At 38.3% G+C, this 12,496-nt stretch overlaps 2 protein-coding genes across 2 annotated transcripts; both read right to left on the reverse strand.

The window, feature by feature from the left end:
• Positions 1-803: 803 nt before the first annotated feature.
• On the reverse strand, positions 804-4,315 carry LOC148197628 (uncharacterized). Its single transcript, XM_088115590.1, has 2 exons — positions 3,700-4,315; positions 804-862 (listed from the first exon to the last, which is right to left on the reverse strand). The coding sequence occupies exons 1-2, from the start codon at positions 4,313-4,315 to the stop codon at positions 804-806; spliced, it is 675 nt and encodes a 224-aa protein (XP_087971716.1).
• A 3,252-nt stretch (positions 4,316-7,567) lies between these two features.
• On the reverse strand, positions 7,568-10,713 carry LOC148197629 (uncharacterized). The gene is made up of 2 exons (XM_088115591.1): positions 10,098-10,713; positions 7,568-7,626 (listed from the first exon to the last, which is right to left on the reverse strand). Exons 1-2 carry the CDS (start codon positions 10,711-10,713, stop codon positions 7,568-7,570), a joined length of 675 nt encoding a protein of 224 aa, XP_087971717.1.
• Between the last annotated feature and the right edge of the window lie 1,783 nt (positions 10,714-12,496).

The raw sequence follows: 12,496 nt of genomic DNA on the forward strand, positions 1-12,496 counted from the left end.
GGGATTTAAGCAAGTAATAAGCTAAAGAGGAGTTGATTTTGTCTCTAAAATGAACCTCAAATAATGGTAAGAATTAGCATTATCAAACTGCCCCAAACTTACAACCTTGTTTGTCCTCAAGCAAAAATACTTCATCTAGCAAACAATTTAATCACAATGGTCTAGCAACTCAAACACGGTTTTAAATTAAATAAACAAAATCAATCATGCTTGTTCAACTTGGAAATTACATTCAAGAGATGATATGGTTTTAGCAAGCTAAACTTCAACCATGGTGCTCACAATTCAAAAAGCACAAGATAGATGCAAATGATAGATCAACAAACATGACAAAATGTTTTCATTGAATGCATGGAACCAATCCTCACCGAGGAAAGTGTTTTACTCAAGCACAATGGTGTATAAGGATGAGTGTCTTACTGTCAACTATCACAATGTTACACAGATCAACTTTGTCTTTCGTTTCAACAATATCAAACACATTCACAAGCAAGTTAACATCACAAGGACTTTTTAGGACTTGTATTGTGGCTGGGCTTGTGACATCCCAAATATATAGCAGATATATATGCAAAGACATCACCAAATTATAATATTAGAAAGCAGTTAAGAGATGTACTTAAAATATTATAGGATTACAGTAATCCGGAATTTACTAAGAAATTAAAACTTCAAGCACTAGAGTATTCCAAAATATGCCCAGAATTTGAAACTTAAAATATAACAAGGTATACTAAAGTACTTCAAAATACAAGAACTGGAATTGTTCAGATACAAGGAAAGCTATGGAATTCCTAAAGAGACTAAGAAGTTGCTTCCTCATTCCCCTCCAGGACATTCTCCCCTGAGGCCTCATCCTCCTCTGCTCACATCCAAGTGGATGATCATTGCAAAAGAAAAAGCATGCAACAAACACAAACACAAACAAGCAAGGGTGAGCTAATTATATAAAATCATGCAACTCAATTTAAGCATATACATACAAGAAATAACTCACACCAATTAATTTCAGAAATACAACCTAAGCATGTTAATTTCTAGACTTGACTCGTCCGGACTTTAAAATGATAGTCGGGCTATGGCGAGTCTTGCACCCGTGGTGACTTATGAAACTTGGGTTCCCCACCCTGCCACACTCACGAGGTTAGTCCGTTCCGCGCCTTGAGGCATACTGGGAGCCCCCAAGACTAAGGACCTCCTGCTACTCCTCACCACATGGTTCAACCTCTCTAAGTGAGTATGATTGACCATTGGAGCGTCAGAATGACTCCCAAGGCTGAGCCCCTACTTTTCATTTTAAAACACTAAGGATCTCACCAAGAGATCCTACACAGATGGAACTTGATTTACAACTTGGATCATACTTTCATCACTTTGTAATCATATACTTTCTGCCACAATCAACATATACACAATCTCAACAGTAAACATTACTCACCACTCTCAATTATAAAAATAACATCTCCACAATTGAATCTAAGTTAATCAATACCAAGAACCAAACAGCTCCAACTAACCCATAACAACTCATAAAATGCATCAATTTATACATACCAACAAGTAATATAGTTATTGATTAACACTCACGTTTTTAATATAAGAAATAACTATCCTTACTTTATTATATATATATATATATATATATATATATATATATTTATATATTTATATATTTATATATTATATTAACATAATATATATCATACGTACTTACTAATTATATATAGGTTTAATAGCCAATTTAGTCCCTACTTTGGTTGAAAAATCTCAATTTAGTCCCTCGTTATAAAAGTGTTTTACATTAGTCCTAACTTTTAAAATAGTGGGTCAGATTGGTCCCTTTCGTTAAATATAAGTTAACGAAATTAATGGATGATGATGTGACACAGCTTAAAGCTGATGTGTTAGATTGGTCCCTCGTTAGCTTTAAGTTGTGTCACATCATCATCCATTAATTTTGTTAACTTATATTTAACATAAAGGACCAATCTGACCCACTATTTTAAAAGTTAGGACTAATTCAAAACACTTTTATAACGAGGGACTAAATTGAGATTTTTCAACCAAAGTGAGGACTAAATTGGCTATTAAACCTTATATATAAAACTATATTATATTAATATTCTTATATTACATTAATACCCATACCTACCGTAGCTCTTTTTTTTTTCTTCTAACTCCCTCTTCTCCTTTCATTTTATAAAAACTTATATCTTCCTTTCCACATAAATTCTATACAAAATTCCATCTCCTGGATAAGCAACCCATTCATACCCAACCTCCCGTTCCTTTCATTCTCATTGCTCACAGACCCAACTACTCAAGCTTTCTTTATTTCTCTTCACAGTAACCACAATCTATCACTTCCTCCTCATGAAAGGTCACGTAATATAGACCTTTCACTACCTCCTTTTTTTTTTTTCTTTTTCCTCTTAGGCTCATCTGAAGCTCTTCCCTTCACCACCAATGCTTAACCAATAACTCCTACCCCACACCTTTCCCTTTCTCTACTAATAACACCATTCTACCCCTTAAACCCCTTAAGACTTCATCCTACTTTTCTTCTACTGCAACACAGTAACCCATTTTTCTTCCTCTAGTTCAACTTCACCCTACAATTGTACCACCCAATCTTCCCACCTAAATTTACGTAACCTCTACGTAGGAGAAAGGAAACCCATTTTTTTCTTTCTATATTCTCTAACCCGAGACCCTCCCTACTCTCTCTTTCTTAATCCATTTTCACAAAACTTCCTACTCTCTACTGCATCTCCTTATCCACATAAAACACTAACCACTTCTATCATAAAATACATTTTCTCCCTTTTCCCCCTCAGGTTAATACTTCCACTAAACAAAACCCAATTATATATTTTCTCACTAAAATTTGTTCTAACAGTCTCCACACGTGTAACTACTTCAAAGAGTGAATTATTTCAGTCAATCAATACACCCAACAGAACATACAACACATCACATTATAGTTCATCCAACTCGGTATCCAAACACATTCAGTTTAAGTTACAGGAATCCAACTCAAGCATAAGGACATACTTACTTCAAAAATTTATCCATCATACACGTCATACCAATAATATACAGAAACATACCAATAATATACAGAAACATAGTTAGCTCCCCTTACCTGGTGGTTTGCTCAACACAGTTCACAGATGCTCTAACAGTACCCCCTACACCGTGCGAAACTGTACAGAACCTATAAATCACCAAATAGGTGCTAGACTTTAGCTCTTCGAGTCGGAATAAACCGAGAATGAAAGACAAAATCACACAGGGCACAGGAAATCAGAAAATGGTACAACCTAGGACAAGAACAGTGAAGGGAAAGAGGGAAAATCTACTTACCCGCTGGAACGCAAAACCAATCGGATGGTTTCGTAGCTCTTGACTCCAGGAACAAGAAAACACCACCAAATTAGGATTCAATCGGTGGAAAAGGGCTGGAAACCTAGAGAGAAGTCAGAGCACTCGAGTTAGGGCAAGGTTTATGTTCTAGAGAGAGAGAGGAATCTATGAAATGAAATCTGACTTGCAAGGAAAGAGCCCCTCCCAAGGTTCAAGTGTCCTTGGGTCAATGGGCCTGGCTTGTCAAATTAGGGTCCAATGGCTTTATAAAATCTTCAGACCATTACATTCTCCCCAACAAGAAAATTTTCGGCCTCGAAAATTAAGACTTACCGGTAATTAGATGAGGATAAGACCTCTGCATCTCTTCCTCCAATTCCCAAGTGGAGTCGCCCGTTCTTTCATCCCAGATAACCTTGACAAGTCTGACCGCCTTGCCTTGGGGCCGCTTGGTTTGGTGTTCCTCTATCCTCACTGATTGCACTTCGACAGATAAGTCTTCCCTCACTTGGACGTCTTCAACCTCCAACACATGAGTCGGATCGGGCACATATTTCCTAAGCTGGGAGACATGAAATACAGGATGAAGATTAGCCAGCTGAGGTGGCATGGCTATCTCATAGGCTATTGGTCCGATGCGCCGCAGGATCTGATAAGGACCGAGGTACTTAGGGGACAATTTCCTCGCTCGAATAGCTCTTCCAACACCAGTGGTAGGAGTAACTCGGAGAAAGACATGATCTCCGACTGCAAACTCCAAGGGTTTTCGCCTCTGATCCGCATATGATTTCTGCCGGCTTTGAGATACTTTCATTCTTTCCTGTATAAGCTTCACCTTCTCTGTAGTCTGCTGAACTATATCTGGTCCCGTCAACACTACTTCTCCATCCTGAAACCAACAAAGAGGTGTTCTACAACGTCTTCCATACAGGGCTTCAAACGGAGCCATATCGATATTGGCCTGATAACTGTTGTTGTAGGTGAATTCTACCAACGACAACACTTCATCCCAAGCACCCAAGTGATCCAAGACACATGTCCTCAACAAGTCTTCTAGTGACTGGATCGTCCTTTCTGACTGACCATCTTCTAGGAATGGTAAGCTGAGCTCATCTGTAATCTGCTGCCCATTTCACTCTGAAGGGTTTGTCAAAACCTGGATACCTCGGGTCTCTATCTGATACAATACTCGAAGGCACCCCATGTAACCTCACTTTAAAGTTGATCTTGTAGCTTGAAACCGTAGCCTCACTCATCTTATCTGCCTGATACCTGTTTCTTCCATACCTAAACTCACTTCTGACTCTTGAAGATTACCAAACCCTCCCAACTCATTCTCATATAACAACACCAATACTGTTTCAAAGAACTCGTCCCTCACAAACCACCAATCTACAATTATGAAAGCTCTTCATACATGCCTATTACTGACAATAACATGCTCACCATCATCCGCTGCGCTACTCTGATCATCAAACTCCCTTACTCACTAGTTGACTCAAAGGACACTTCCTTTATGACTGTTGTAACCAGAACATGCTCACCCTCGAAGGACCTTCTTCAAAACTTCTATGACCTTGCAAAAACCTTGAGAATTCTTCTCTTCCACGATAACCTTGTCATTCCATTTCCCCAACATTATTTCTACTCCTCGAAAAAGTACATGCTTGAACCTACTCTTGATTGCTAAGATTTATAGTAGACTGTTCCAACCTGCTCTCTATTTCTCTTTTGAGATTCTCCAACCTTGTAGTTCGTCCCATGTTTGAACTGAGTCCAAACTATCACTGTTCTACCAAATTCCTCACCTACCTCTTGTACACCTTACACTTAACAGGAACTATCCCATTAGGAACCATTAACATCGGATAATAGTGAACTCCACCACTCCAATGTGGAAATTCTAGTACCCGCTTCAGAACACCAACCAAGAACTCATACGCCATAAAGATTTGTCTTCTCTTCTCCACTTATCTTCGTTAAACTCTTTTGGACTTTACAATTCCTAGTCTGCACATTTTTAACTTGATCCGCTTCTGATATATAATCGTTTGTTCTCCTTAGGCTCGACACTTCTTTTTAAAACCATAACCACCTAAAATCGAATTGAAACAATCAAACCTCCCTTAGGATCCCACCTCAAATCTATGAAAGAACAACACCATCTCTTCTTTCCTTACAATTATCAAACATCTTGGATTCCTATAGCACTTGCTTCCATCTTTCGTTCAACTACACTTGATGAACCACCTTCTCTTTCCTTCCCTACCAAGAAACCACTCCATATAAACTTCAAACTTAAGCCTTTATATTAACTCCACGAACACCACATCACTTAAAATTCTTCATGCACTCATCCCGACCAAATTAACGTAAAATCTTGTTCTTCAAGAATTTCCCTTTTCAACACAGAATCTTCAAAAATACAAACCATACCTTTAATCCACTAAACCTCAAAATACCCTTAACCAACAACACCAAACCTCTGACCTTATCTAAACATACCAATTCACTGCCTTTAGCAACCCATAATTCAACATCCACCCCTATCTTGATCAAACTCCGTCGGTCAATAAACATCACCATAAAACCACACCTGATGAAAACTGACTTTACCACCACACGCAACTTCATAACTCTGAATGTCTCAACCAACCCATACTCTTATCATTAATGATGCCATCTTTCACCACTTATATTGTAACCATCCTTTGCCAACTGTTCTAAAACTTTTTTCTTCTCCTTTCCTCATCTATTGTGCTCTTAATTCTCCAATCTTATACTTTCCTACCAAACTGACATTCTGAGGTACTCCTTCCTTCAACACTTGAAACCTTTCATCTTAGTCTATGCTTAAACCTTTCTTCTGTGTGAACTACTAATCTTGAAACATCCAACTAAACTTGACTCAGAATCATCCATTTGCTGAGAAAACTTGACCATCTCCTTCCAATTATTCACTTAACTTAAGATCCTTACAATACTTCATTCTTCTTCAAAGACCTTATGTTCTCTCAGCTTGAAAATTATGCCTTCTAATAATTTCTCCTTAACTTTACTCTATGCCTTATCTGACTGCTTCTCAAGATCTTCTTCTTCTACTTCCTTTCTTGATACTTATTCCCCTTAGTCCATTTTAGAATTTCCTATTCCTTTCTTAACTTAAGCATCAGGCCATCCACCACTTTCTTATTCAGATTCCAACCATCACTAATACATCGATCCATGTTACCAATCTCACGCAATGCCACTCCGTTTCTCACCAACACTTCCCTTTCTTCTGACTTCTAACGTTACTGATACACTAAACCAAACAGATTTCTCAAACCTTGCTACATCCATGCTTATCCAAAGCTTCTCTTAATCTAGCCTTTGAACTCAACCCCTTCTTGTGAAGCGTACAATATATGATCTTGTGACTTTGTTCTTGAAAACTTCTTCACCCAAAACATTACTTCTAAACTCCAATATCTTCACTCGTCCTTTGAAGCCTAAATTTTAGTCTTCTAACTACTTATCTTTGAGGTAAGAATTTGTCTCAAAGGCTTAAACCAATTCTAATAAAGGTATACAACTCAAGTTGTCCTTGAGTCTGCATTCCTCTACTACTATAGAGCACATTACACCACCATAAAGGCAAGAACAACACAAGAATTACTACAGGAAACAACACTGGAACCCTAACTCTTTCTTACCACCAAACCTTCAGAATTAAGAAAGGAAAATCATCTATGGTAAAAGTCATGAGTGTGCACCCTCAATACTCTTATCAAGACGTTTTCTGTTCTCAAAACTTCTAGTTAGATACACACTCTACTATAAAGACTTAGAGGAAATGGAAAATCATACCATTTAGAATCAATTCTTCACAAAGAAGGCAAGACAAGCCCTCAACTCACAGGTCATCCTAAGGACAAACTGCTCTGATACCATAAATGTGACATCCCAAATATATAGCAGATATATATGCAAAGACATCACCAAATTATAATATTAGAAAGCAGTTAAGAGATGTACTTAAAATATTATAGGATTACAGTAATCCGGAATTTACTAAGAAATTAAAACTTCAAGCACTAGAGTATTCCAAAATATGCCCAGAATTTGAAACTTAAAATATAACAAGGTATACTAAAGTACTTCAAAATACAAGAACTGGAATTGTTCAGATACAAGGAAAGCTATGGAATTCCTAAAGAGACTAAGAAGTTGCTTCCTCATTCCCCTCCAGGACATTCTCCCCTGAGGCCTCATCCTCCTCTGCTCACATCCAAGTGGATGATCATTGCAAAAGAAAAAGCATGCAACAAACACAAACACAAACAAGCAAGGGTGAGCTAATTATATAAAATCATGCAACTCAATTTAAGCATATACATACAAGAAATAACTCACACCAATTAATTTCAGAAATACAACCTAAGCATGTTAATTTCTAGACTTGACTCGTCCGGACTTTAAAATGATAGTCGGGCTATGGCGAGTCTTGCACCCGTGGTGACTTATGAAACTTGGGTTCCCCACCCTGCCACACTCACGAGGTTAGTCCGTTCCGCGCCTTGAGGCATACTGGGAGCCCCCAAGACTAAGGACCTCCTGCTACTCCTCACCACATGGTTCAACCTCTCTAAGTGAGTATGATTGACCATTGGAGCGTCAGAATGACTCCCAAGGCTGAGCCCCTACTTTTCATTTTAAAACACTAAGGATCTCACCAAGAGATCCTACACAGATGGAACTTGATTTACAACTTGGATCATACTTTCATCACTTTGTAATCATATACTTTCTGCCACAATCAACATATACACAATCTCAACAGTAAACATTACTCACCACTCTCAATTATAAAAATAACATCTCCACAATTGAATCTAAGTTAATCAATACCAAGAACCAAACAACTCCAACTAACCCATAACAACTCATAAAATGCATCAATTTATACATACCAACAAGTAATATAGTTATTGATTAACACTCACGTTTTTCATATAAGAAATAACTATCCTTACTTTATTATATATATATATATATATATATATATATATATTTATATATTATATTAACATAATATATATCGTACTTACTAATTACATATATTTATATATTATATTAACATAATATATATCATACTTACTTACTAATTATATATAAAACTATATTATATTAATATTCTTATATTACATTAACACCCATACCTACCGTAGCTCTTTTTTTTTTCTTCTAACTCCCTCTTCTCCTTTCATTTTATAAAAACTTATATCTTCCTTTTCACATAAATTTTATACAAAATTCCATCTCCTGGATAAGCAACCCATTCATACCCAACCTCCCGTTCCTTTCATTCTCATTGCTCACAGACCCAACTACTCAAGCTTTCTTTATTTCTCTTTACAGTAACCACAATCTATCACTTCCTCCTCATGAAAGGTCACGTAATGTAGACATTTCACTACCTCCTTTTTTTTTTTTCTTTTTCCTCTTAGGCTCATCTGAAGCTCTTCCCTTCACCACCAATGCTTAACCAATAACTCCTACCCCACACCTTTCCCTTTCTCTACTAATAACACCATTCTACCCCTTAAACCCCTTAAGACTTCATCCTACTTTTCTTCTACTGCAACACAGTAACCCATTTTTCTTCCTCTAGTTCAACTTCACCCTACAATTGTACCACCCAATCTTCCTACCTAAATTTACGTAACCTCTACGTAGGAGAAAGGAAACCCATTTTTTTCTTTCTATATTCTCTAACCCGAGACCCTCCCTACTCTCTCTTTCTTAATCCATTTTCACAAAACTTCCTACTCTCTACTGCATCTCCTTATCCTCATAAAACACTAACCACTTCTATCATAAAATACATTTTCTCCCTTTTCCCCCTCAGGTTAATACTTCCACTAAACAAAACCCAATTATATATTTTCTCACTAAAATTTGTTCTAACAGTCTCCACACGTGTAACTACTTCAAAGAGTGAATTATTTCAGTCAATCAATACACCCAACAGAACATACAACACATCACATTATAGTTCATCCAACTCGGTATCCAAACACATTCAGTTTAAGTTACAGGAATCCAACTCAAGCATAAGGACATACTTACTTCAAAAATTTATCCATCATACACGTCATACCAATAATATACAGAAACATAGTTAGCTCCCCTTACCTGGTGGTTTGCTCAACACAGTTCACAGATGCTCTAACAGTACCCCCTACACCGTGCGAAATTGTACAGAACCTATAAATCACCAAATAGGTGCTAGACTTTAGCTCTTCGAGTCGAATAAACCGAGAATGAAAGACAAAATCACACAGGGCACAGGAAATCAGAAAATGGTACAACCTAGGACAAGAACAGTGAAGGGAAAGAGGGAAAATCTACTTACCCGCTAGAACGCAAAACCAATCAGATGGTTTCGTAGCTCTTGACTCCAGGAACAAGAAAACACCACCAAATTAGGACTTCAATCGGTGGAAAAGGGCTGGAAACCTAGAGAGAAGTCAGAGCACTCGAGTTAGGGCAAGGTTTATGTTCTAGAGAGAGAGAGGAATCTATGAAATGAAATCTGACTTGCAAGGAAAGAGCCCCTCCCAAGGTTCAAGTGTCCTTGGGTCAATGGGCCTGGCTTGTCAAATTAGGGTCCAATGGCTTTATAAAATCTTCAGACCATTACATTCTCCCCAACAAGAAAATTTTCGGCCTCGAAAATTAAGACTTACCGGTAATTAGATGAGGATAAGACCTCTGCATCTCTTCCTCCAATTCCCAAGTGGAGTCGCCCGTTCTTTCATCCCAGATAACCTTGACAAGTCTGACCGCCTTGCCTTGGGGCCGCTTGGTTTGGTGTTCCTCTATCCTCACTGATTGCACTTCGACAGATAAGTCTTCCCTCACTTGGACGTCTTCAACCTCCAACACATGAGTCGGATCGGGCACATATTTCCTAAGCTGGGAGACATGAAATACAGGATGAAGATTAGCCAGCTGAGGTGGCATGGCTATCTCATAGGCTATTGGTCCGATGCGCCGCAGGATCTGATAAGGACCGAGGTACTTAGGGGACAATTTCCTCGCTCGAATAGCTCTTCCAACACCAGTGGTAGGAGTAACTCGGAGAAAGACATGATCTCCGACTGCAAACTCCAAGGGTTTTCGCCTCTGATCCGCATATGATTTCTGCCGGCTTTGAGATACTTTCATTCTTTCCTGTATAAGCTTCACCTTCTCTGTAGTCTGCTGAACTATATCTGGTCCCGTCAACACTACTTCTCCATCCTGAAACCAACAAAGAGGTGTTCTACAACGTCTTCCATACAGGGCTTCAAACGGAGCCATATCGATATTGGCCTGATAACTGTTGTTGTAGGTGAATTCTACCAACGACAACACTTCATCCCAAGCACCCAAGTGATCCAAGACACATGTCCTCAACAAGTCTTCTAGTGACTGGATCGTCCTTTCTGACTGACCATCTTCTAGGAATGGTAAGCTGAGCTCATCTGTAATCTGCTGCCCATTTCACTCTGAAGGGTTTGTCAAAACCTGGATACCTCGGGTCTCTATCTGATACAATACTCGAAGGCACCCCATGTAACCTCACTTTAAAGTTGATCTTGTAGCTTGAAACCGTAGCCTCACTCATCTTATCTGCCTGATACCTGTTTCTTCCATACCTAAACTCACTTCTGACTCTTGAAGATTACCAAACCCTCCCAACTCATTCTCATATAACAACACCAATACTGTTTCAAAGAACTCGTCCCTCACAAACCACCAATCTACAATTATGAAAGCTCTTCATACATGCCTATTACTGACAATAACATGCTCACCATCATCCGCTGCGCTACTCTGATCATCAAACTCCCTTACTCACTAGTTGACTCAAAGGACACTTCCTTTATGACTGTTGTAACCAGAACATGCTCACCCTCGAAGGACCTTCTTCAAAACTTCTATGACCTTGCAAAAACCTTGAGAATTCTTCTCTTCCACGATAACCTTGTCATTCCATTTCCCCAACATTATTTCTACTCCTCGAAAAAGTACATGCTTGAACCTACTCTTGATTGCTAAGATTTATAGTAGACTGTTCCAACCTGCTCTCTATTTCTCTTTTGAGATTCTCCAACCTTGTAGTTCGTCCCATGTTTGAACTGAGTCCAAACTATCACTGTTCTACCAAATTCCTCACCTACCTCTTGTACACCTTACACTTAACAGGAACTATCCCATTAGGAACCATTAACATCGGATAATAGTGAACTCCACCACTCCAATGTGGAAATTCTAGTACCCGCTTCAGAACACCAACCAAGAACTCATACGCCATAAAGATTTGTCTTCTCTTCTCCACTTATCTTCGTTAAACTCTTTTGGACTTTACAATTCCTAGTCTGCACATTTTTAACTTGATCCGCTTCTGATATATAATCGTTTGTTCTCCTTAGGCTCGACACTTCTTTTTAAAACCATAACCACCTAAAATCGAATTGAAACAATCAAACCTCCCTTAGGATCCCACCTCAAATCTATGAAAGAACAACACCATCTCTTCTTTCCTTACAATTATCAAACATCTTGGATTCCTATAGCACTTGCTTCCATCTTTCGTTCAACTACACTTGATGAACCACCTTCTCTTTCCTTCCCTACCAAGAAACCACTCCATATAAACTTCAAACTTAAGCCTTTATATTAACTCCACGAACACCACATCACTTAAAATTCTTCATGCACTCATCCCGACCAAATTAACGTAAAATCTTGTTCTTCAAGAATTTCCCTTTTCAACACAGAATCTTCAAAAATACAAACCATACCTTTAATCCACTAAACCTCAAAATACCCTTAACCAACAACACCAAACCTCTGACCTTATCTAAACATACCAATTCACTGCCTTTAGCAACCCATAATTCAACATCCACCCCTATCTTGATCAAACTCCGTCGGTCAATAAACATCACCATAAAACCACACCTGATGAAAACTGACTTTACCACCACACGCAACTTCATAACTCTGAATGTCTCAACCAACCCATACTCTTATCATTAATGATGCCATCTTTCACCACTTATATTGTAACCATCCTTTGCCAACTGTTCTAAAACTT

This window comes from Vigna umbellata, chromosome 5 (assembly GCF_029865625.1).
Source record: "Vigna umbellata cultivar VRB3 chromosome 5, Vumbellata_1.0, whole genome shotgun sequence".
Taxonomy (NCBI): domain Eukaryota; kingdom Viridiplantae; phylum Streptophyta; class Magnoliopsida; order Fabales; family Fabaceae; genus Vigna; species Vigna umbellata.